At 35.7% G+C, this 23211-nt stretch overlaps 1 protein-coding gene across 1 annotated transcript; it reads right to left on the bottom strand.

The window, feature by feature from the left end:
- Nucleotides 1-514: 514 nt before the first annotated feature.
- LOC123655689 (WD repeat-containing and planar cell polarity effector protein fritz) lies at nucleotides 515-20861 on the bottom strand. The gene is given in 13 exon segments (XM_045591445.1): nucleotides 515-1079; nucleotides 4523-4675; nucleotides 4958-5617; nucleotides 6673-6830; nucleotides 8682-8929; nucleotides 9838-9958; nucleotides 10290-10423; nucleotides 17586-17813; nucleotides 19096-19207; nucleotides 19744-19910; nucleotides 20202-20326; nucleotides 20407-20705; nucleotides 20785-20861. Coding segments are annotated over 13 exon segments (2538 nt in total). The 3' UTR covers nucleotides 515-1023.
- Between the last annotated feature and the right edge of the window lie 2350 nt (nucleotides 20862-23211).

Consider the following 23211-nt stretch of genomic DNA (forward strand, 5'->3'; position numbering starts at 1 on the left):
TGAATTTTCAATTTAATATGAATAACCAAACAATTAACTAGGATATTGATAAACGTTAGGCCATATAACATTAATTCTGAACTAAATAAAGTATGTTTATTATTCAGTTATAATATTTAATATTTATTGCATTCATTTAATCTTATTTCAATGTTATTTTTTGGACTTTAGATGCCTAAACCAATTCTGTCTTCTATGTCGTCAATCTTAGATATTTTATTTTATAGAGTATCCTACACACATGTAAATTGTTAGTTACAACAGTTTCTTTGACAAAAATAAAGTGAATTTAAGAAGCCCGAATTAACTCTGACGGCATTCCTATGTTTATAATTATCTCACTGGGTGTCATGATAGAAGCTGCAGCAGAGAAGGCATTATAGGCCACTTGGTTATGGAGTACGCCATATTGTCTTTATCAATGCTGCTATAACAACTAATCTCTAAAATATTATAGTTTTACATGCAGTGCTAATAAAGTAGGGAGAGCTTGTATTAATTAAAGATATGTAAGTAAATTTTTCCCGATTTATTAGTATGAATAAAAGTCATAAGGTCGTCAAGTAATTAATTGTATTTTTTACAAGCATATAAAAGTGGTTTTTGTATAAAACTTACATATTATACCTATAACAATTTCTATTCTATATAGTGATTTATTTTTGATACTTAATTTTAAAAACAATAAGTAATTATTCTAGATTCCAATTACACCATTATAGATGAAATTCCCAGACGTTTTCTGAAAATTTGAGTCCCATAATTTGAGTTAAATGTTTTACATAAAAGCAAACATATTTCTATAAAATTATATCGAAATATAAGAAATGATGGTAATAAGATAGGTAATAATAACATAGATAGAGGTAACAAATATAAGGAGGTAGCCGTGGTAAAAAACTAAAGGAAATGTGTATTTTATATAAACTTACTATATGTTTAGCATATTACAACAACGTTAAAGCTTAGATATATGAATGGACGGACATCGAAGTTATTAATTTATAACCAAATTTGACTTAACTACACCATTCCAAAATGGACGACTTTGATTTTTAACGGCTTCGGGGGAGCGTTCTCTGTAATAACAATAACATTATATAAAGAAATAAAATATTCATCTACATAGCCTTTCGTTAGTTTAAGATATAGAATATAATGAGATTTATAGTGATTTAACAAAGGTCTATTTTATTAAGAATTCATGTTTATATAATAGATTTTAAATACATGCAATTACAGATAAGACAAAATTACACAAAGTAATTAAGCATGCTTAAAGATCACGAATGTTCGATATAAACTACAAAAACAACTATAAATATATGCATATTTTTAAAACTGCTTCTTGGGAAAATTTTACGCTATAAATTTCACACTATGAGTTATGACGTTTTGACGATTGTGTTAACATATTATTGGTCAACGCATTGAGGTGTAGATGGTTAACGCATTGAGGTTATAGATTTATTAATTTTATTATAACACTAGCTTCTGTGCGCGACTTGTCCGTGTGGAACAGAGGCGCGCGTAATACTTGGTCATTATTTTGCTGCGATGCTATTTTAAAACTGCGATATCTCTTGAGATACTCATTGAAATCGAATTATGTAAAAGGCTATTTTGTTTTAAATTAAATACTTGCGATGAATAACGTATTTATTTAGATAAGGATTAATATCATGTTTATAAAAACATCTTCGCAAATAATGCATTATTTTTTAACAAACTTGGTTAGCATAAAAAAGGTTATAGTGAGCCAACCTTAAAAGATAGAGATATATGCTGTCGCGGATTTTTTTTTACAACTTTTAAAGAGGATCAACTCTGTCATACATGATTTTTGCGAAACTTTAACTGTTTTCATAGCGCACGCAGCGGAAGCTCTCAAAGGAAAAAAAGAACCCCCGATTTTTAAACATTCTTCATTGGTGTTCTGCCCCTTTTGGTCTTAGCGTGATGATATATAGCCTATATATGATATATAGCCTATATAATATGATATATAACCTTTCTCGATAAATGGGCTATATAACACTAAAATAATTTTTCAAATCGGACCAGTAGTTTCTGAGATTAGCGCGTTCAAACAAACAAACAAACTCTTCAGCTTTATAATATTAGTATACATTGGGTTAACGTAAGTCATACAAGACAACATTTTATAGTTGTATGACATGTGTTAAAATAAACAAGAAAACCTAGAAGTTTTGAGTTTTGTTTAGCCGATTGTAATAATGTTAAGATTTAGTATATTATTTTTTAACCAACTTCCAAAAAAAGGAGGAGGTTATCAATTCGACTGAATTTTTTTTTAATGTATGTTACTTCAGAACTTTTGACTTGGTGGAGGGATTTCGACAAATTTTCTTTTAATCGAAAGGTGGTGTGTGTCATTTGGTCCCATTTAAATTTATTTGAGATCTAACAATAACTTTTCGAGTTATATCTAATAATACGTTTTTACTTGACGCTTTTTTCGTCGATCTACGTTGTATTGTACCGCATAACTTTCTATTGGATGTACCAATTTTGATAATTTTTAATTTAATCGAAAGCTAATGTTTATCATGTGGTCACATATAAATTTTATCGAGATCTGATAACAACTTTTTGAGTAATCTTTGATAACGCGTAGTGACTTGACTATTTTGTCGTCGATCTACGTTGTATTACTCGTCGATGTAATTGAAGTCGGTTTTTTTTTTCGTTTGTGAGCAACCACAATTATTATTAATTATTTACAATATAGGTAACAAATATAAATCATAACGCATTGTAAATATTTAACTAATTTCAAGATATTACACACAAAAAATATAAATTAGTGTCTTATTATATCAACTACATTCACACTCAAATTTAAAAAACTTAGATAAGATATTTTGTTATTACAGCATTTTATATAATTTGTAATAGAATCTTATAAGTCATTTGGTGTTAAAATAAAGTTTTAATATAAATAAATTTTATTTATGACAGTTTATTAATATGACTTACAAGAGCATTATATTTATTTATATATTAAAGGAGTACTATACTGAACCATACAAAAATAGGGTTTACGAGTATAGATATGGCCACGAATTAGCAAAGAAAGCGCAAACGCTTTAATGCAAATTAGCAAAAAGATGCTTAGTTCCTAGTTAATATAGCCATGTCTCCAATGCATTAGACGAGTCAATTGTCCAAGTCATTAGACAGGTTTTATTGAGCATCGTATACTTTGCATGTTTGCAGTATCTTAAAACTTATATGCAAAAATAGAGGAATGCATCAAATTGGGTTTTTGCACACATTTCGTTCATATTTTGTTCACGAAATATTCTTCATTTCCATTTAGATATAGAACTCACGCCGCGGCCCAAAAGTGTAAATTCTCCCGGCTATTAGTGTAAACTCTCAAGAATTAATTTAAAAATGATTAGGTACCTATCTACTGATACTGTAATGATAATTATTTTTAGTTTTTAACCGACTTCCAAAAAAGGAGGAGGTTCTCAATTCGACTGTATTTTTTTTTTTTTTTTATGTATGTTACATCAGAACTTTTGACCGGGTAGACCGATTTCGACAAATTTTGTTTTAATCGAAAGGTGGTGTGTGGCAATTGGTCCCATTTAAATTTATTTGAGATCTAACAACTACTTTTCGAGTTATATCTAATAATGCGTTTTTACTTGACGCTTTTTTCGTCGACCTACGTTGTATTGTACCGCATAACTTTCTACTGGATGTACCGATTTTGATAATTTTTAATTTAATCGAAAGCTAATATTTATCATGTGGTCACATATAAATTTTACCGTGATCTGATAACTACTTTTTGAGTAATCTTTGATAACGCGTAGTTGCTTGACTATTTTTTCGTCGATCTACGTTGTATTACTTGTCGATGTAATTGAAGTCGGTTTTTTTTTCGTTTGCGAGCAAACACAATTATTTCCTTAAAACTTAATTCAGTGTGACAGACAGGATATTACAGAGATGGAAGACAAAATACGACTTTTTATTATTTTCTATCAAGTTCTACCAATTCCCAAGTTTTTCTGAACGAAAATTCCACATAATTATGATCTCGCATATTCTTAAATCATTAGAATTAGAACTGAGACTGAATACAAGTATAAATTGAATTCATGCAATCATGCAACATTGCTCAATTTGAAAAGTGCTAAGTAGGGAATGCAATATCAATCTTGCGAAAATAAGATTTTGCTGTTACATCCTCATTCAAAAAAAAAACTTATCATTGTAATTAATTTATTCTGGTTTGGAAGGCACATTTAATAAATTTCCAATAGATTTTTGATTTTAAAATATAAGTAAAAGATAATTAGTATAATTTTAATACTAAATCTTATCTTTTGCAAGTAAATAAATTACAAGTGCAGCTTATAATTGTTAAAATTACGCAGTCATAAATTCAGTGTCGCAAAATTGCATTCCCTAGAGCTATGTGTGTAGTGGGTGCGGGTTAACACAAACATGCGTCACACTTCGACGTAGTCGAGCGTAGTACCAGGGGCGTCAGGGGCGCCAGGGGCGAGGCGAGCGGCAGGCACGAGGGGCGCAGGGGCGGCAGGGGCGAAGGCAGCCAGGTAGCGGTGCGGTGGACACAGAGGCAGGCTGTCCGCCAGTTCGAGCGTCGGGTTCGGCCCTAGCCTATCCTGCGCTTGATGCTTCTTTTTTGGCATAAATATAAGATACATATATAAATAACTATACTATTACAATTATCTAAAATTTTGAAAATTCGCTACTCTAAAATATAGGTAAATTAAATTTTTATTGACTGTTTGATACGCTTGATTCAAGAAATGTTTACAATTATCTCAGAAACGTGATTTATATTAAGTTTTAGTACTATAAAATGTATAACATAACAGGTATTTTAATTCTTACTTGTACTGTTCACTTTTTAAATAAAAGCAAGTAAGTAGAATAATTACTTCACCTAGACACTAATTTTGACTCACCGGAACAACTGCGATAGTGACTGTGTCCGAAAATTTCACTTTGTTCTTCTCAGTTTTAAGAACTGCACTAAAGTTGTCTTGTCGGTATCTTTCGTTGAAATTACTGTTAATTGATGGCACGTTAGAATTCAATTGATCATTATTTACTTCACCTCTCAATTCCGTTTGAAATAGATGTTTAAAATGTGCTGATATTCTTTCATCTTGCGAGCGAGGTATAGATAGTACACTGTTCCCTGGATTCAGTCGCAAGGTTCCATAACTTTGAGAGTTATTAACCGTTCTCTGAATATTTAACACATTATCCACGCTATTCCATCTTATATTTTGGGGCTGAATCGGTTTCAAAAGTTCTCGCTTATAATTATTATTGAGGTATGAATCGTCATGTACAGTTTTTCCCCAAATAGTATTGTCTCTTTCCAAATATTGGTGTAAGTTAGGTCGAATACTGTTTGGTGTGAATGTATCATTTTGATTTACAGATAATGTCAGTATAGACGGGTGGGTGGGTAAGGGTACTCGGGGTAATGGCGGGGGATTTGTTTTAATGGCTTTTGAGGATGTGCTTGATTCGTCTTCGGAACCAGTGCACGAATGAGAACTACACTGTGAACAGGACTCTGAACATTCTGAATCTGGAAAAAAAAATAAAAATAGGATTAACAGAGATGTACTGAGTGCTATTAAATTTTTTAGTAAGAATTCAGTCAAGTTTCGGTAATTGAATTTTTTTTTACAAAAATATTTATAGGCCACAATTTCGTTAAAGGGAGAAGTAAGTGAGAACCAATCAAGACGCTTATAGCTACTGTAAGTGAGACTGTAAAATAAATGCCAAAACTACGACGAAAACCGAAATTAAAAACTAGACATGTTTACTTTTTAACCGACTTCAAAACAGTAGAAGGTTATCAGCTCAGATTTTTACTGGGTGGACCGATTTCGATGATTATTTTTAATTGAAAGGTGGTGCGTGTCATGTAAGTGTCATTTAAATGTGATTGTGATCTATCTGACACTAGTACTAGTAAGTACTTTTTGAGTTATGGTTAATATTGGGTATGTACTTGATTATTTCTTCGTCGACCTACGTTGTATACCTCATAGCTTTTGATGACATGGATATACCCATTTCGATGATACATGTTTTAATCGAAAACTTGTCTCATGGTTCCATTTAAATGTGATTGCGACCTGATGAGTACTTTTTTAGTTATCACTGATAATGCTTATTTACTCGACTATTTGTCTACCTGCGTTGTTTTACAGGTCGATGTAACTGAAGTGGGTTTTTTTCGTTTGCGAGCAAACACAATGACTTTTGTTATCATTCCAGCCTATTGCAGTCCACTGCTGGACATAGGCCTCCACAAGTTCGCGCCAAAAATGCGTGAACTCATGTGTGTTGCCCATAGTCACCACGCTGGGCAGGCGGGTTGGTGACCGCAGGGCTGGCTTTTTCGCACCTAAGACGCTGCTGCCCGTCTTCGGCCTGTTGTTTCAAAGCCAGCGGTTAGATGGTTATCCCGCCATCGGTCGGCTTCTTAAGTTCCAAGGTGGTAGTGGAACTTTGTTATCCCTTACTCGCCTCTTACGAGACCCACGGGAAGAAAGGGGGTGGCTATATTCTTTTTTTTTCGTGCCGTAGCCACACAGCACTTTTGTTAACAAAACAAATAAAACTACGCACCCGGTCGATGCAATTTCGCATAATAAGCGGCACAATTAGCAGCTTCTTCAGCGAGATGGGGCAAGTTTAACCTCTTGGCGGCCCACTTGGCGTCGGAGAATAAATCCCAAGCTTCTAGATCCACCGCTAAACTGAGAGCCTTCTCGATATGACCTCGCCTTTAAAAAATCAACAAACATTGAAAAATTACTGTCTACAAAAGTAATCGATAATTTAGTTACTAAGGACAAGAAAAAAGGCGGTTTCATTATATAAAAGTGGTTCTTATTTAAATATTTCATGATGAAGATGTAGGGTGTACAAAAAACAAAAAAACATTGTGTGTCGATCCCAACACACAGTCAGCTCAAAAACGATTATTGTGATATTTATAAATTTAAAGGATCTATTAAATGATTCAAATTATAATCAATCAAAACATAAATTGATGTTTCCTATTCGTATCGGTACACTATTATACCTATCTCGCATAAACAGCTAAAAACGTTGTAAAGCACCGCTCTTGACTTTTTACACGATTTCACCGACCATATTTTTTTATAGTGCGCGCCTTATTTAATTTCATTTAGGAGTAAACTCTAAAAAATATGTCAAAAAAATTGAAGTGTACAAAAAGGTTTTTTTTTTACTAGCTGCTGCCCGCGACGTCCTCTACGTGAACGCTATACAGCACCAGAAAATACCTACGATTATAACTTTTAAAATAACATTCATTTACCCGTTTCTTCTTTACATTTCATATCTACAGAAAAATCTCATAGATGGCGCTGCTTTAAAATTGTCTTGTCTACTTATATTCATTTAATTATGTTTATCGGCTTAGTTATTTATATTGCGTGATTTTTATAGTATGAAGCTAGCTTATATAGCATGGTTATTAACATAATAGCAAAAACATTCAAATATGCGTCGTTAGATAACACGTTGTTACAGTATGCGTTGAGGAAATAAAGGTTCACTGCTCGTTCCCGGTAGGTGATAGCATGATAATATGTAGCCTATATGTTGACCCGACTTCTTAAAAATATTCGTGCCAAATTTGAAGTAAATCCATGCGGTACTTTTTGAGTTTATCCCGGACACACATACAGACAAACAGACAAAAATTCTAAAAACTATATTTTTGGCTTCGGTATCGATTGTAGATCATACCCAAGTATTCTTTAAAAAAAATATTCAATGTACAGTTTGACTTTCCTACCATTTTATTATATGTATAGATTATATAAACAACATCCACGGGCTCTTTTACTACATGAAATATTTGTTACTATACGGCGTGCGTTTTTTTTTTTTTAGAATAGTTAACTTTAGACCTACAGTTTTAAAACTGTCAAGAATAGGGGATCAGATAAATTTTCAGAAAGCGTTGAAATTAATCTATAAGAAAAAATTTTCCATAAAAAATAAAATTTTATTTATTTATAGCCTTTTAGGAACTCGAAATCATGTTTTAATATTGTTTGTTTTAAAATCCCGCCAAAACGCCACGTTATGTCATCTGAGAGCGCGTGGCGTTATTTGGGGCAATAATAGCAATGGGCGCGTTCCACCTAAGGCCCACAACGCCATCAATCACTCCCGCAAAAATTGCCGTTCCACTAACGTAAAAAACGCCGCGGGCGTTGTGGGCGAATTTTATAAGTGGAACGCATATTTGGGCGCTGTTAAGTGCCAGGCGTTAGCTGTGTGCTTGCAACATGGCGATATGGTCAAAACACGATGCGGGCGTTCCGGACGATTAGTGGAACGCGGCCAATGCTTGATACTACAAATGACGTCACGTACTGTAGTTGGTGTTTCAGTACAGATTATAAATATTGTTAATGACAACATTTTATTTCTTCATTTAAAAATATTTAAATGAAGTATATAAAATTATTATTCGATAAATAATCGTAAAAATAGTATATTTATTTTATCTAAGTACATTATAGATTTAGGATGGTCCGACACTGAAGTTCGTGACTTTTCGTTGTCAGAACGGTAATGTAAGCAGGCCGCGTCACCTGAGCAGGTAGTGGAAGTAGGCCCGCGCGAGGTCGTGCGCGGCGGGCGCGTGGCGCAGCGCGGCGGGCGGCAGCGGCGCGGCGGGCGCGAGGAAGGCGCCGAGCGCGGCCTGCGCGCCGCCGCGCGCCGCGCCGCGCCCCGCCGCCAGCGCGCGCACGCCCGCCGCGCACTCCGCCGCCTGCGCCTGCCAGTCCAGCGCCCGCAGGAGGCCCGCTGCGTTCGCGAAACGATTCGAACGTATCCATGCCTACGATAAGTATAATAATTCTTAACATTTTTTGAATATCATATCAAAAATTGACCGCTCCAGCGGGATTCGAACCCGCGTCTCCGACTGACCGTGTCGGCGGTCTAGCCAATTAAGCTATGGAACGATGTACCCGCCAGAGCGAAATTCTTGATATGATGATTTTTATTTTCGGTTTAAGCGAACCGTGGCGCCGTCTATAGTGTGTTCTTAATAATTTATTACATTCATAATAATTCTTTGTTGTACACCGTGAATGAGCAACATTACAAAAAAAAAAAAACAAAACATAAGTACAAAAAGCGGCCTTATCGCTAATGAACGATCTCTTCCAGGCAACCTTTGGGCACAGGTGGGCAATGGTATATATGTAAATGGTATAGGTGTACAACTTTACAGTTTTTATCTAAACATATAAGATATATTTTCCGACCAAAAAAGAATGTAAAAATAAAAATAAAATAAAAAATAAAGTAGATCTACATACATAGCATAATTATACAAATGGAAATCTAATGAACATACATAAAGATGAATGAGTAATGATTATGATTTTTAATAAATGACACCTGCGCGTTCCCGACCTATATTACCCTCTCCCATCCCTGACAGCTCTGGCTACCTTACTCACAATCAAAAAATGACCACTCCAGCGGGGATCGAACCCGCGTCTCCGACTGACCGTGTCGGCGCTCTAGTCAATTAAGCTATGGAACGATGTACCCGCTAGATCGAAATTTTTGATATGATGATTTTACTTTTCGGTTTAAGCGAACTTACTTTTGTTGAAGTACCCGCCATTGGGCTACTCCAGATTCTGAGTAAGATATTTTTGACTATACCTGCTACCACAATAACTTATTTGAATATTTTAATGAAAATAAACAATAAATATTATAAGTATCTACCGTTATTAAGCGCGCGTGAGTTATTCGCAGCAAAACCAGTGGTCCCCCTGCGAGTGTTGCCAATAACAGTGACCCCCCTCTACGACTATGAGTTGCCAGTAATTGTACACGCCGTGACTCTCTGAAACAGTATAAGATTTTTATTTGAGATGTGTATAATGTTATTAACGAGAATGTTCGTGAAGATGGATATTTGATTATCTTCCAGTAATAAATACGTATTCATCTGATTTTGTTAGTGTATGTCTTATTGGTGTTAATATTAATCAAATAAATAATCCTCTGACGTTCCTATGGGATAGAGATATGAGGGAGAGGAAGGATAACAGTGCAGGAAACAATCTATAATAATTACAACGAAAAAGAGGATGGCAAGTATAGTAGTTCTGATACTATCGACTGATTGAGCAGTTTTATTATTAATAATATTATTATAAGTGTGGTAAGTTAACCTCATATAAGACGTAAGGTCGAGACACTTGGAGTGGTGGTGCAATAGCGACAAGGCGCGGTCGAAGCACTGCAGGCGACCGACCTCCTCTGCCGCTACTATAAGTTCTCCTGTCCATCGGACATCTGTAGCTATCTGAAATATATATTAAAAAGGTGGTTCTCAATTCGACTGCATTTTTTTTGTATGTTACCTCATAATTTTTACTGTGTGAAGCGATTTTCATAATTCTTTTTTTAACCGAAGCCTGGTGTTCGTCACGTTGTCTCATTTATTTATTTCATATTTGACCAAGATGTGACGAACACTACTTGAGACTGTTTTATCGTTTATCTGCGTCTTATCAAGTATGGCTTGCGGATGTAAATGAAGTCAATTTTTTTTAGTTTGCGAGTAAACATAATTATTTACTAGGACTAACTGACTCGTGAACCTCGCACCATATTGTTCGTTTCGTATTTTTTTTAATGAATATAACGATATTTTTTCAATTTTCTTTTATACAAACTATCATAACAATAACGAATACAAAAAAGCATCATCAAATTTGGTACATTCGTTCACACAACACAATTATTTGATAAACGTATGAACATAATAAAAAAAAAAATTGATAAACAGATTTCATGGTTTCCCTTAGTACAAAGTAAGTTTTATCAATATTCATAAAATTCATCACTCATCATTACTTCAGCCTATCGCAGTCCACTGCCATATAGGCCTCCACAAGTTCACGCCAAAACGGCGTGAACTCATGTGTGTTGCCCATAGTAACCACGCTGGACAGGCGGGTTTGTTATTACTATAATGCGGTTATTATTATTATAAAATTAAAAAATTATGACCTTTATATTGTTAAGGACACACAAAGAAACTAGCGCCATCTAGCGGCAACCATTGAAACCACGCAAAGACAGGAGACCGCATGAAACTCTCTACTCAATACTAGATGGCGTTAGAGGAACAACTGTGGAACTATATAGAAGTATAGTCTCGAAAACCGGGTACATGCGCGAACTTTCCAGAATGTCTGGGCCTCGTCTCGGCCGATATAAATAGCCGCAGCGAGGCGAGCGAGTTCAGTTCAGTTTGAGCGATCTTCGAGGCGACTTCAAGAGTGAAAACTAGTGATCAACTCACTTTGTCTCAAGCTCCGACCACCGGACCCCTTACCACGCCCACCATCGACACCGTAGCTTCTACAGACTCTCAAGTGGCTCTTCAATTAGCAAGTTTAATTAAATTAATGGAGCTGCAAAAGGCTGAAATTCGTGGTGCTTTGCAAGAATCACAAGAGCAACAAAAGACTGAAATTCGTGCTTTGGAAGAATCACAAGAGCAACAAAAGGCTGAAATTCGTGGTGCTTTGCAAAAATCACAAGAGCAACAAAAGGCTGAAATGCGTGGTGCTTTGCAAGAATCACAAGAGCAACAAAAGGCTGAAATTCGTGGTGCTTTGCAAGAATTACAAAAGCAACAAAAAGAGCTCCAAGAAAAAACGCTTTGGGCTATAAAAGATGCTAGTGACGCGGTGACTAAGCTTCGAAAAGATGTCGACGTAGTGGAAGAACGAGTTACCAGATTAGGATTAGATGTTGAAAATGTGAAAACCGTCCTCGCTGAACTACAAAAGAAAGTAGTGCGCCTTGAAACTACGGGAGTCGCGATGTCTAGTGGAACTACCGGACTGGCACAAGGACCAAAAGTGAAAGTGCCTCCATACGACAGCACTACTTCGTGGAATGCTTATCGTCGACAATTCCAGACTGTTGCTACTGCCAACGGATGGACGGAAGAACAATGCCTGACCGCTCTCACTGTTGCGCTCAGAGGGCAAGCTTTGTCGGTTCTGGAAGCACTGCCACATACAGGAAATGGGTTCCAAGGCTTGATGGAGGCACTTGAATCCCGATACGGGGATCGACACCTGGAGCACGTGTTCCGTGCCCAACTGCGTGACAGAGCTCAACGCCCAGGAGAAGGACTACAACAATGGGCGTTGGAAATCGAAAAACTCGTTAGGAAGTCACACCCAGGAGCAGACACCAAGATGGTAGACACGAATATTGTTCAAGCATTTGTCGACGGAATCAAAGACCTGGAGGTCAGAGCTGCAGTGAGGCTTCGTCACCATACATCGTTAAAGGAAGCATTGGCGCATGCCTTGGAGGTCGAGGCTGTTCGCCATGACATACGGCATAAGATCCGCGAGGTTTCTGAGGAAGTCAAGGTAGTTAAGGCTCCTACGAAGAAAAGTTCTGGAGTTATGTGCTACAAGTGTGGCGAGAGGGGCCATCTTCAGCTCAACTGTCCGCAGAAGAAGACCCAGATAGCACGGATGAAAAGGATAGCAGAACAAATAGAGGAACTGAAGAAGCAAGGGGCTTCGCCCCCTGCCCGGGATCAGGAGTATGACTTCAAGACGAAACACCGCAGCGAAAAGATGCATGGGAATGCCGACGCACTCTCACGAAGGCAGTGTTCGGAAGTCTGCAAACATTGTGTTAAGCAGGATTCTAATGAAGTAACATTAAAGCTAACAAGAACAAGTCCTTTGGGTATCTGGGAGAGTGATGCTATGAGGGAAGCTTAAGAAAGAGATGACGACCTTCGGCACATCATCACATGGAAGAAACGGGGTGAAGTAAAACCAATCTGGAGTGAGTTTGCACCCACTGGCGCTGTCACTAAGGCGTACTGGGCTCAAAGGGACAGTCTGATACTTCAAAACGGAATACTCTACCGGAAATGGGAGAAGACTAACGGCAGACAGTTCCACCTTCAGATAATTGTCCCAAGAACGAGAGTACCAGATGTTCTCCGTGAAATACATGATGGCGTATCAGGAGGTCATCTAGGTGTCAAGAGGACGTTAACAAAAGTGCGAGAACGATTCTACTGGTTGCATTGTCGAGATGATGTACAGGATTGGTGCCGCAAATGTACTACTTGCGCTGCTGTAAAAGGACCACAGACCAGGAGCCGTGGGAATCTGCGGTTGTATAACGTCGGTGCACCGTGGGAACGAATTGCAGTTGACGTAGAGGGACCATTTCCTGTAACGGAATCGGGAAACAAGTATTTTATGGTCGTCATGAACTACTTCACCAAATGGCCCGAAGTGTTCGCCATACCAAACCAAGAAGCTACAACAGTCGCTTCTAAGTTAGTCGAAGAAGTTATATGTCGCTTTGGCGTGCCTCTAGAAATCCATTCCGATCAGGGCAGGAACTTCGAATCGCAAGTATTCCAGGAAGTGTGCAGAATTTTGGGCATGCATAAGACGAGGACCACCGCGTACCATCCACAGTCTGATGGAATGGTTGAGAGATTTAACCAGACCCTTGAGAGGCATTTGGCGAAATTGGTAGACGACAAACAAAAAGATTGGGACAAGTATATACCACTCTTCCTTCTGTCGTACCGAACCGCCGAGCATGAGAGCATAAAAGCTACCCCGGCGTATGTCAATTACGGTAGAGAATTACGAATACCAGTAGACCTATTGACTGGAGGGGCACCAGAGGGACCAAATACCGTACAAGACTATGTCAGCGATTTAAGGGAAAAAATGCGCTATATACTAGATCGTTCAATAAGTCCCGAGACTAACCTGGAAATGGCGCATATATTAAAAACTCTTTTGATTTTTAAAAAGTACTGGCTATCAATACAAGAATATGTGTGAAATTTTTAAAAATGGAACAATAAAATTATTGATTTTGAAACATTTAAGTGACGCTACGGTTGTAATTTCGATACAATGGAAAAAAACGAGTTTCGCGTGTTGATAAAACATTGTTTTTTAATGGGAAAAAATACCGTTGAAGCACAGCAATGGCTTATAAAATGTTATGCAGGATCAGCTCCCTCTAAAGCAACCATTTGTCGGTGGTATGCCGACTTCAAACGCGGTCGCATGGACACCAATGATGGGGAACGCTCAGGTCGTCCAAATGAAGCAGTGACTCAACAAAATATTAACCAAGTCCTCAAAATCGTATTGGAAGATCGGAAGGTAAAAGTGCGAGAGATAGCCGAGATAGTGAAGATTTCAGCTGGTAGTGTTTTCACTATTTTACAAAAAAATTTGGCCATGAAAAAGCTTTTTTCTAAGTGGGTGCCGCGTTTGCTTACAACTAATCAAAAGGAACAACGTATCAATGATTCAGAGCGATGTTTGGCGCTGATGAATCATAATAAAAAGGATTTTTTACGTCGGTATGTAACAATGGATGAAACCTGGATATACCATTTCACTCCGGAATCCAATCGGCAGGCAGCGGAGTGGAGAGCGGCTGGTGAAAGCCGCCCGAAGCGTCCAAAGACTCAGAAATCGGCCGGTAAGGTTATGGCGTCTATATTTTGGGATGCGCATGGAATACTTTTCATCGACTACCTTGAAAAGGGGCAAAATATAAATAGTGACTATTACATGTGCTTATTGGAGCGATTGAAGTACGGAATTGCGCATAAACGGCCTCACATGAACAAAAAGAAAGTGGTGTTTCACCAGGACAACGCGCCTTGTCACAAGTCCGTGAGAACGATGGCCAAAATTAACGAATTGGGCTTCGAATTGCTTCCTCATCCCCCTTATTCGCCAGACTTGGCCCCCAGCGATTACTGGCTGTTTGCAGACCTCAAAAAAATGCTTCAGGGTAAGAAATTTGACTCAAATAGTGAAGTTATCGCAGCAACGGAGGCTTATTTTGAAGCCAAAGACAAATCGTTCTACACACATGGGATAGAAAAGTTAGAAAAGCGTTGGAGGGACTGTATCGCTCTTGGAGGAGACTATGTTGATGAATAAAAATTAATTTTATAAATAAGACCTTTTTTTAGTACTTAGTCTCGGGACTTATTGAACCACGTGTTACACGCCTTGGTTCGGGAAAATGGGTTACATTCAAGCGAGAACATGAAAACCAGATACGACCGGAAATCGAACACGAGCGGCTTCAAGGAAGGGTCACTGGTGTGGCTGCATAACCCAACCCGCCGGAAAGGAAAATCGCCAAAGTTGCAGACCAAGTGAGACGGTCCATACAAAGTGGTTACCCGACTGAATGATGTGACTTACAGGATTCAAAAGCAACCAAGAGGGACATTCAAAGTGGTACACATAGACCGTCTGGCGCGTTACCATGGCAGTAAGAACGATGCTCGGGACGAGCATCTCTAAGAGGGGAGTAGTGTTAAGGATACACAAAGAAACTAGCGCCATCTAGCGGCAACCATTGAAACCACGCAAAGACAGGAGACCGCATGAAACTCTCTACTCAATACTAGATGGCGTTAGAGGAACAACTGTGGAACTATATAGAAGTAGTGTGAACTATATAGTCTCGAAAACCGGGTACATGCGCGAACTTTCCAGAATGGTCTGGGCCTCGTCTCGGCCGATATAAATAGCCGCAGCGAGGCGAGCGAGTTCAGTTCAGTTTGAGCGATCTTCGAGGCGACTTCAAGAGTGAAAACTAGTGATCAAGAGTGGTACCAGCGATACCTACGACATTGGCTACGACTTAGGACATCGTTAGTGCTTAGTGTTTGAACCTAGTGCTTTGTGTTGGACTTAGTCCTAGTGAATAAAGTCTTGAAAAGAGTCAGCAGGTCTTTCTCTCCAAATCCTTCGAACCCTAACACGTAACAATAATATAATGATCTGAAGTACATTATCAATTTTATTCGTCATAAAACCTGTTTACAGTAAAGGAACAATTTGTATGTAGACAAAACTGTGTGCCAAATTATTCATAATCATTACTATATTATAAAGCTTAAGAGTTTTGTTTGTTTGTTTAAACGCGCTAAGGCTTTTCTCAAACTAGCGCGGGTGAAACCGCGGGGCACAGCTAGTCTTTTATATAAATGATCCACAGTTTTTTTATTCAGATAAGATCTATTTAGTATTTTTGTATTGGGTAGTAGAAATTACTATCAGTGTTAAACATTAGGCACACTAAACACTTATTAAGAGCCATTTCACAATTTTTCGCTCTGGAAGTTTAGGTAAATTTAGTTGCATCGCGCGAGTCGTAAGAGCCGCGCGATCTTTGGGCTAGTTAGTGTAGCGTGACAAACAAAAAAAACCACCTTGATCATTTTCTAATGCATAATAAAAATTAATAACTATGGTATAAAAAGTTTTTCACATAATTTGTTAAAAATTTCAAGTATGTTATATAACAACAGTCACTAAATTTAAAATAAAAATAAAAAATCAATTTTATGATTTTTTTTAAATTGATTTAGTTTTTTGAGTTTACGAATGAATCTAATATTTACGATATGAATAAAATAGCATTTTATTATGCCCCAGAAAATCTGTGTGTGAATGTTAGTTGCATAGTTTTAGATGAAAGTAGACCATCACATTTTGCCGGTTTTAATTTTTTTATAATCTCAATGACACCGGCAAACATATTAGTTAACAAATAACAAGACAAACATATTTGAATGCCTATTTGTATTGATAATGTGAGAAAAAAAAATTAAATTATACATTTATTTACAAAAATTATCATTATATTATTTTACAGTCATTTTCGTAATATGTTTTTATTTTTATGACAGTATCAAATGCGGTTTATCACATTATAATAACAGGCGCTTGGCGCATGTGAGTAAAAGAGACAGCTGCGAAGAATTTGGCGTGGACCATACCTGTAAGAGCGCTGGCGCTCGACTGATTTACTGGGCTTGATGCGATGATTGGTGGATTGATTATTTAATACAAAATGTAATAAAAATAATTATTTTTTTTTGTATTCCTAAATGATGTAAGTTTAATTTGATGAAGATAGTTCCTTAAAATTTCTTAGATTTCTAAGAAAAATATCGCTTTTATAATTGTACTTATTTGGAAAATATTTGTAAATTGAAAATTTTATTATAGATTAACGGAGATACAAATGGAAAAAAAATCTGTATTATGTATCGACAAAAACATATGCCACATATTACCATACTTTTTTAAACAGGTTTTAAAGTCAAGGTTATTGAAAAATAGGACTTCAAAGTATACATTTCGACCGTTTACACAGGAAGGTGGTTGATGAAAAGGTTAATAATTGTGTACACACAATATAAATCATAATTCTGATCTACTATCTTACTACAACAAAGGTTGCTCTTATTATATTTCAAAAATATAAATTACATTATTGCATCCAATACTGGGATCAACGACGTCAAAATATTATAATTTTGCGGATTATTACAGATTTTTGTGAAATGGCTCTTAAGTAGTTTAGGGTCACATAAATAGTAATATGAAAATGTTATTACTTACAAATCCAGCTTTTGTAGAATGAGTGAGTCCTGCAACTTGATGTATCACATGGATAGAGGCGTCTATACAAGCCACAAGGATTCTTACATCGCAAGGTGACCGCCTTGCCACTCTTGCTGGTGCTGGCAATGACACTTTAGTGGTACTCTCAACTAATGATGACAGTTTTGTTATTCGGTTATTCCCTTGAGGTATTTCATATTGATGCCATATTAAGTTTCCCACTGTCTAAAATAAATTATAAAAATGTGTTACAAACGTCTGTTAAGGTTATATTTAACAATTTGATAGTGTATTTTTTTATACTTTATAGTTCTAAGTGTTTATTTAAAAATTAATTAAACACTCTTCTGACTTCTTCATAGTGAGACATCACAACTTTTGAAAATTCGCACCTAAAAATTATTATTTAAGTATAAAGTTAAAGCACCAGTTTCGACATTATTCTTATTTCTTTTTCAATTATTTTTTAATATCATCATCACTTCATTCTATCGCAGTCCACTGTTGGACATAGGCCTACACAAGCTCAAGCCAAACAATAGCGTGAACTCATGTGCGTTGCCCGTAGTCACTACGCTGGGCAGGCCGGTTGGTGACCGTGGGGCTGGCTTTGTCGCACGGTGCTGCCCATCTTAGGCCTGTGTATCTCAAAGCCTGTTAGATGGTTATCCTGCCATCGGTCGGCTTAATAAGTTCCAAGGTGGTAGTGGAACTGTGTTATCCTTTAGTCGCCTCTTCCGACACCCACGGGAAGAGAGGGGGTGGTTATATTCTTAGCCACACAGCTTTTTTAAATAAAATCATCATCAATCCAACGGTATCTATAGGTATTAAAAATAAAATTATTTTAATACTAACAATTACATACAATTATATTTTGAAATGTGATGTCACATAATTTTGGACTCCTCCCTACTTTACTACTTTGTCACATACACTCACAACGTCACACTTTGTGAACTGTATTTACCCACCCTCCCCTTAAGGTGTGACGTAATTTATGGATGGTCCCTTATCCTTTACAAGAATAAACTATAGATTATAATGTTTTTGCTTATAAATAACATTACCTTAAATTAATGTATGTATATTATTGTTTTTAATTGAGATTAAACTATTAATACAAATAGGAATTTTGTTAGTACAAAATCGGGAATCTTTTAGAGGATCAAACTGGTCATGTTACACAATGTATTTAAAAAAGATATTTCTAAATTCTACAATAATATACATATTTACAATGCACAGCTTAAAGACTAATTATTCCCTAGACAATCGTGTTATACATAAATCATATCTGCATGGAATGATACCAATAATTGGTGGCCTTTTTGCATTGAATTGCCCTACCAATTCTCTTGACGAAAAATTCACCAACCCATCTCCCAAACTTACCAGTGGGACTAAGATGTTTGATCAACTCTTTTAGAAATTTGTATGCTCTGTTACTTCTAGATCTAAGTGTCATACAAATATAAATAATATAATACAATTAAGTTTCTCATACCTTGTGACCAGCAATTTGTTCAACGATGTGAACAATGTCATGTTTGTGAGAAAGTTCAGCAAATAAAACTTCATTTTCTAGTTGGTGATATGCCAATAAATTCACTTGATGCCTAAAATACACATACAATTTAATTGATTTTTAACAAAAAAGGTCTCTATCTAGAATATGCATATACAAATGTTTTTTAAAAATACTTGTAAAAAAGTATAGACAACAAAAATGAAAAAAGTAAAGAGGTAAATATAAAACAATGTTTGAAAAATGGAATTTTACAACAAATAGATAAATAAATATAAATTAATACACATACAGTCGTCTGTTCCTAAAGTAAGCAACTTAATGCTTGGTAGGTAACAGCCGACTTTGTATAGTTACATTTTTTTTTGATAAACATACTTATAAAGAATACATATACATATGAATATATAAATAAATATTTATATTACACCCAGACTCGGGGTGGGAATTGAACCCACAACCCTCGGAGCAGAAAGCAGGGTCACTACAAACTGCGCCAACGGGCTAGTCACAAAACATCCATGTTACAAAGCAACAATAGGTTAACTAATACTTTTATATATAAACAATTTAAATAGTTTTTAAAGATTTTTTTTTATTTCATTGTCATGTATATATTATTCTTACCCTATAATTTGGTATAAGTGCAGGTTGGCATGGTCTTCAAGGACAGGACTCCAAGGTGCTGGTTCAGATACAGTGGCACCCCAGACTAAAACTTTTACACATGAGGAGTTTTCTGAACAAGAAACATGTCGGTCAACTTTTCGTACACATCCCCCAAGATCTATTGTCTGTAATAAGAAAATGTGGACATAGCTATTACCCAATTTTCTGCATTTATTTGTAAAATAAATATTTACAATAAAAGAAGTGTATGAAAATGGAATCAAAATTTTTGGAACAGTAGCGAAAAATCGGGAATTCAAAATTACCAACAATTAGTAAATATCTCGTTTCAAATTCAAATCAAAGTTGTGAACATGAAAGTTTAAAAACTTATATCAGAATTGTAATTTTTATTGTTAGTAACTTATGCTGTATATACATAAAACATTGTATTGTTTAATATTTATTAAACTTACTTGAAAGTGTGGATCTCTCTCTGATATTTGACATGGTATGCGGTCATCAACGATTTTTCCAAAAGTAATTAATGTCGCAACTTTATCAGGATGTAATAATAATAAAAGTTTATTGCATAAAATAACTGTAAATGAAGAGATTTAGATTATATATATAAAAATATTTTTTTTTGTTACTTTTTTGATACAAATACTTTATACCTACCACCAGTAACTGTTTGTCCATTTATTTTTCCGATACAATATCTATCAAAAAGTATTTGTGTTACATCCAAAGTACTGTATTTGACTGTAATATAAGCAATGACACCTGAAGAAAATACAACGGTAACTAGAGAATCATTGGTCCATTCACAGTAAGCTATGTTTCGGTCACGAAGTTTTGACTCCAATTGTCGTAGTTGTCGAAGCCTCGGTGATCTCCAATAGCCCCCACGTCGCTCGCAAAAACTTCGTTTCCCTTGATCATGTATTGTTTCATCAAGCTTCTTTTTACTCTCATATCTGTATAAAATTTGTAATGATTATGATAAAAAAAAAAAACAAAAGTTTACAAAAAGTAGGCTTCCATGGATAAACATACTTAAAACTTTTAAAGTCATTGTTTTTTATATCAATGGAATCATCGCTCGTTAAAAATTTGACATCGTAGTTAAACATAATTGTTAAGCTTAAGTTTTATTGATCTTTTCTTATTTAATATTAATGAAACAGCAAAAAGTGAAAACATTCCAAGAGATAATCGTTTGCTGTATTCTATTTACTTGTCTAACTTTTGTTTTGTGTCAATTGTCAATGTCAAATACTGTGCTAGAATGGTGCTAGAGATAAAAAAATGATAATAATTCAATCATTCCAATACACAATCACATCAATTCCAATACATAATCATCACAGAGGTTTTTAATAAATAAAGTCACCAATCAATTTTTTTAGTAAATGTCATTTACTTGGTAAATATTATTTTAGGCTTGTAATTGTGACAAAAATGTTTTGAAATTAATGATGTTATTGTTTACAACATTCCTTTAATGATTTCAGATGCTTTATTGCATTAATAAAGTAATGTACAGAAAGTTACACGTAAAGTTGATGGCAAAGGTGGAATTATCTCTAGAAGAGATCTATTCCAGTCAAGCAATGGTCATGAGATAGAGCGAACAAAAGAGAGAACAAAAAATAGCATTGCAAAGCAAAATGCAAACGAGGTACTCTTCTAGCATATAAGAATCGGTTGTCATTAGCTTTGAACTTACATAACTTCATTCATAAGTCACCTACAACAAATGTTTATTATACTATAAATCTTCGATTTCTTAAAATATTAAAAAATTGAGGCGAAGCAAGCTAATGCAAGCAAATGAGGAAAAAACTTGCTTTTATCGATTTTATTATACGACTATATTCTTGCGTTTGTCGTATATTTGTCGATTTATACGGACCTATATTATGTTCTACCAGTCTGACTTTAAGTTACTTCTTACTTTAGTTTACTTATGTTTTTTGATTGGACTTTAAATTCTCATTGTCTTATAGCTTATAAAATTGGAGTAGTATTTAAATGTAAATGTAAGTTAATCTGAACTAAAAGCACCGAAATTTAATGCTAAAGAAATTGCGTGAGTCGTCTAGTCGACTATAAACTCAATATTGTGTAAGTATAGATCTTTATAATAAGTACATAACTAAGATCTAGAATAAACTACAATAACAAAATGACTTCATAGTAATACGGTCTTGTACTGTCGCAAATCTCATTAAACCATCTTTATGGAGATTGGATATTTTTTTTAATGTAAATATAATAATTATGTATGGTGTTTTACGAATTATCACAATAAGGTAGGTTATATATTATAATCGTATTGTTGCTGGATACTTGGACAATAGTTAGTATTTATTCTTACGTATCTACATACACTTCTACGAATTGTTCGTGTAAGACACGCTTCTGTGTATACAGATTTGAAAGCGAAATATTAAATTCAATTTCAACATTGTAAATATAGAGGTACCTAGCTCTGTTGGTCTGATTGTTTGTTAAGCTTAAGCCACTGCACGCTGAATCAATTATCTGTTTTGAATTTAGGATAGAAATAGATTATTCGATTTGAAAATGGACAAAAAATAGAAATAGATTATTCAATCTGATGCAGTTGTCGCGAAAATAAATTTCAAGGTACGTATAATGTCTCAGCGTTTCAAATAATGTCACATGGGAATAGTTTCAGAAAAAGGAGTATCATGTACATAATTAAAATAGTATTTCTTACTTGTACTATGATATTTTTTTTAGTGGTAGATATACTCGTAATAGGACCAATAATTACGTTGCGACTTTTGACACTGACATCCCACTGACGAGTATAGGCAGGCGGCTTTCTTCATGTATGAGAAATGTTAGAGCTTAATCCAACACGCTGTTTCACTGCGGATGACGACATATTCCTTACTATGAGTAACATCGTATGTCCATGATCACAATCGTGACAGCTTAACGTGCACTCCGAGGTACGTTGGCATGATTCACTAAGACTGATATTCAAACCGGAAACAAATATAAAAAATCACATTACACAGACCCAAATCGAACCAGTTAATATTATATTTAATATAAAAATCCCACCTCTCCGACTCAATGCGAACACATTCGATCAGAACATGGTACACGTCTTCAATTACATCACATTGTAAACATTTTGGGGTTGGAGACTTGCCAACTAAATATGCAAAACCATGTAGGGGAATGTGTCCAGATCGAAGTCGGAGAGCCACAACAAGATTATTTCTATTAATTTTTATGCCTGTGAACCTATGGTGTATGAGGAAGTGACGGTTGAATGGTTTTATACCATATGCCCTTACTGAGTGATCTAGCATCAAAGTATTCCTTCCAGCTATCAGTACATCTTCTTTTAAGAAAACTAAATAGCTATGTCTTATACCATCTAAACATGCTTCGTCTGTAAGCCGGTCTACTTCCTCATTTCCAGGTATTCCTACATGTGAG

The sequence above is a fragment of the Melitaea cinxia genome, chromosome 8 (assembly GCF_905220565.1).
Source record: "Melitaea cinxia chromosome 8, ilMelCinx1.1, whole genome shotgun sequence".
Taxonomy (NCBI): domain Eukaryota; kingdom Metazoa; phylum Arthropoda; class Insecta; order Lepidoptera; family Nymphalidae; genus Melitaea; species Melitaea cinxia.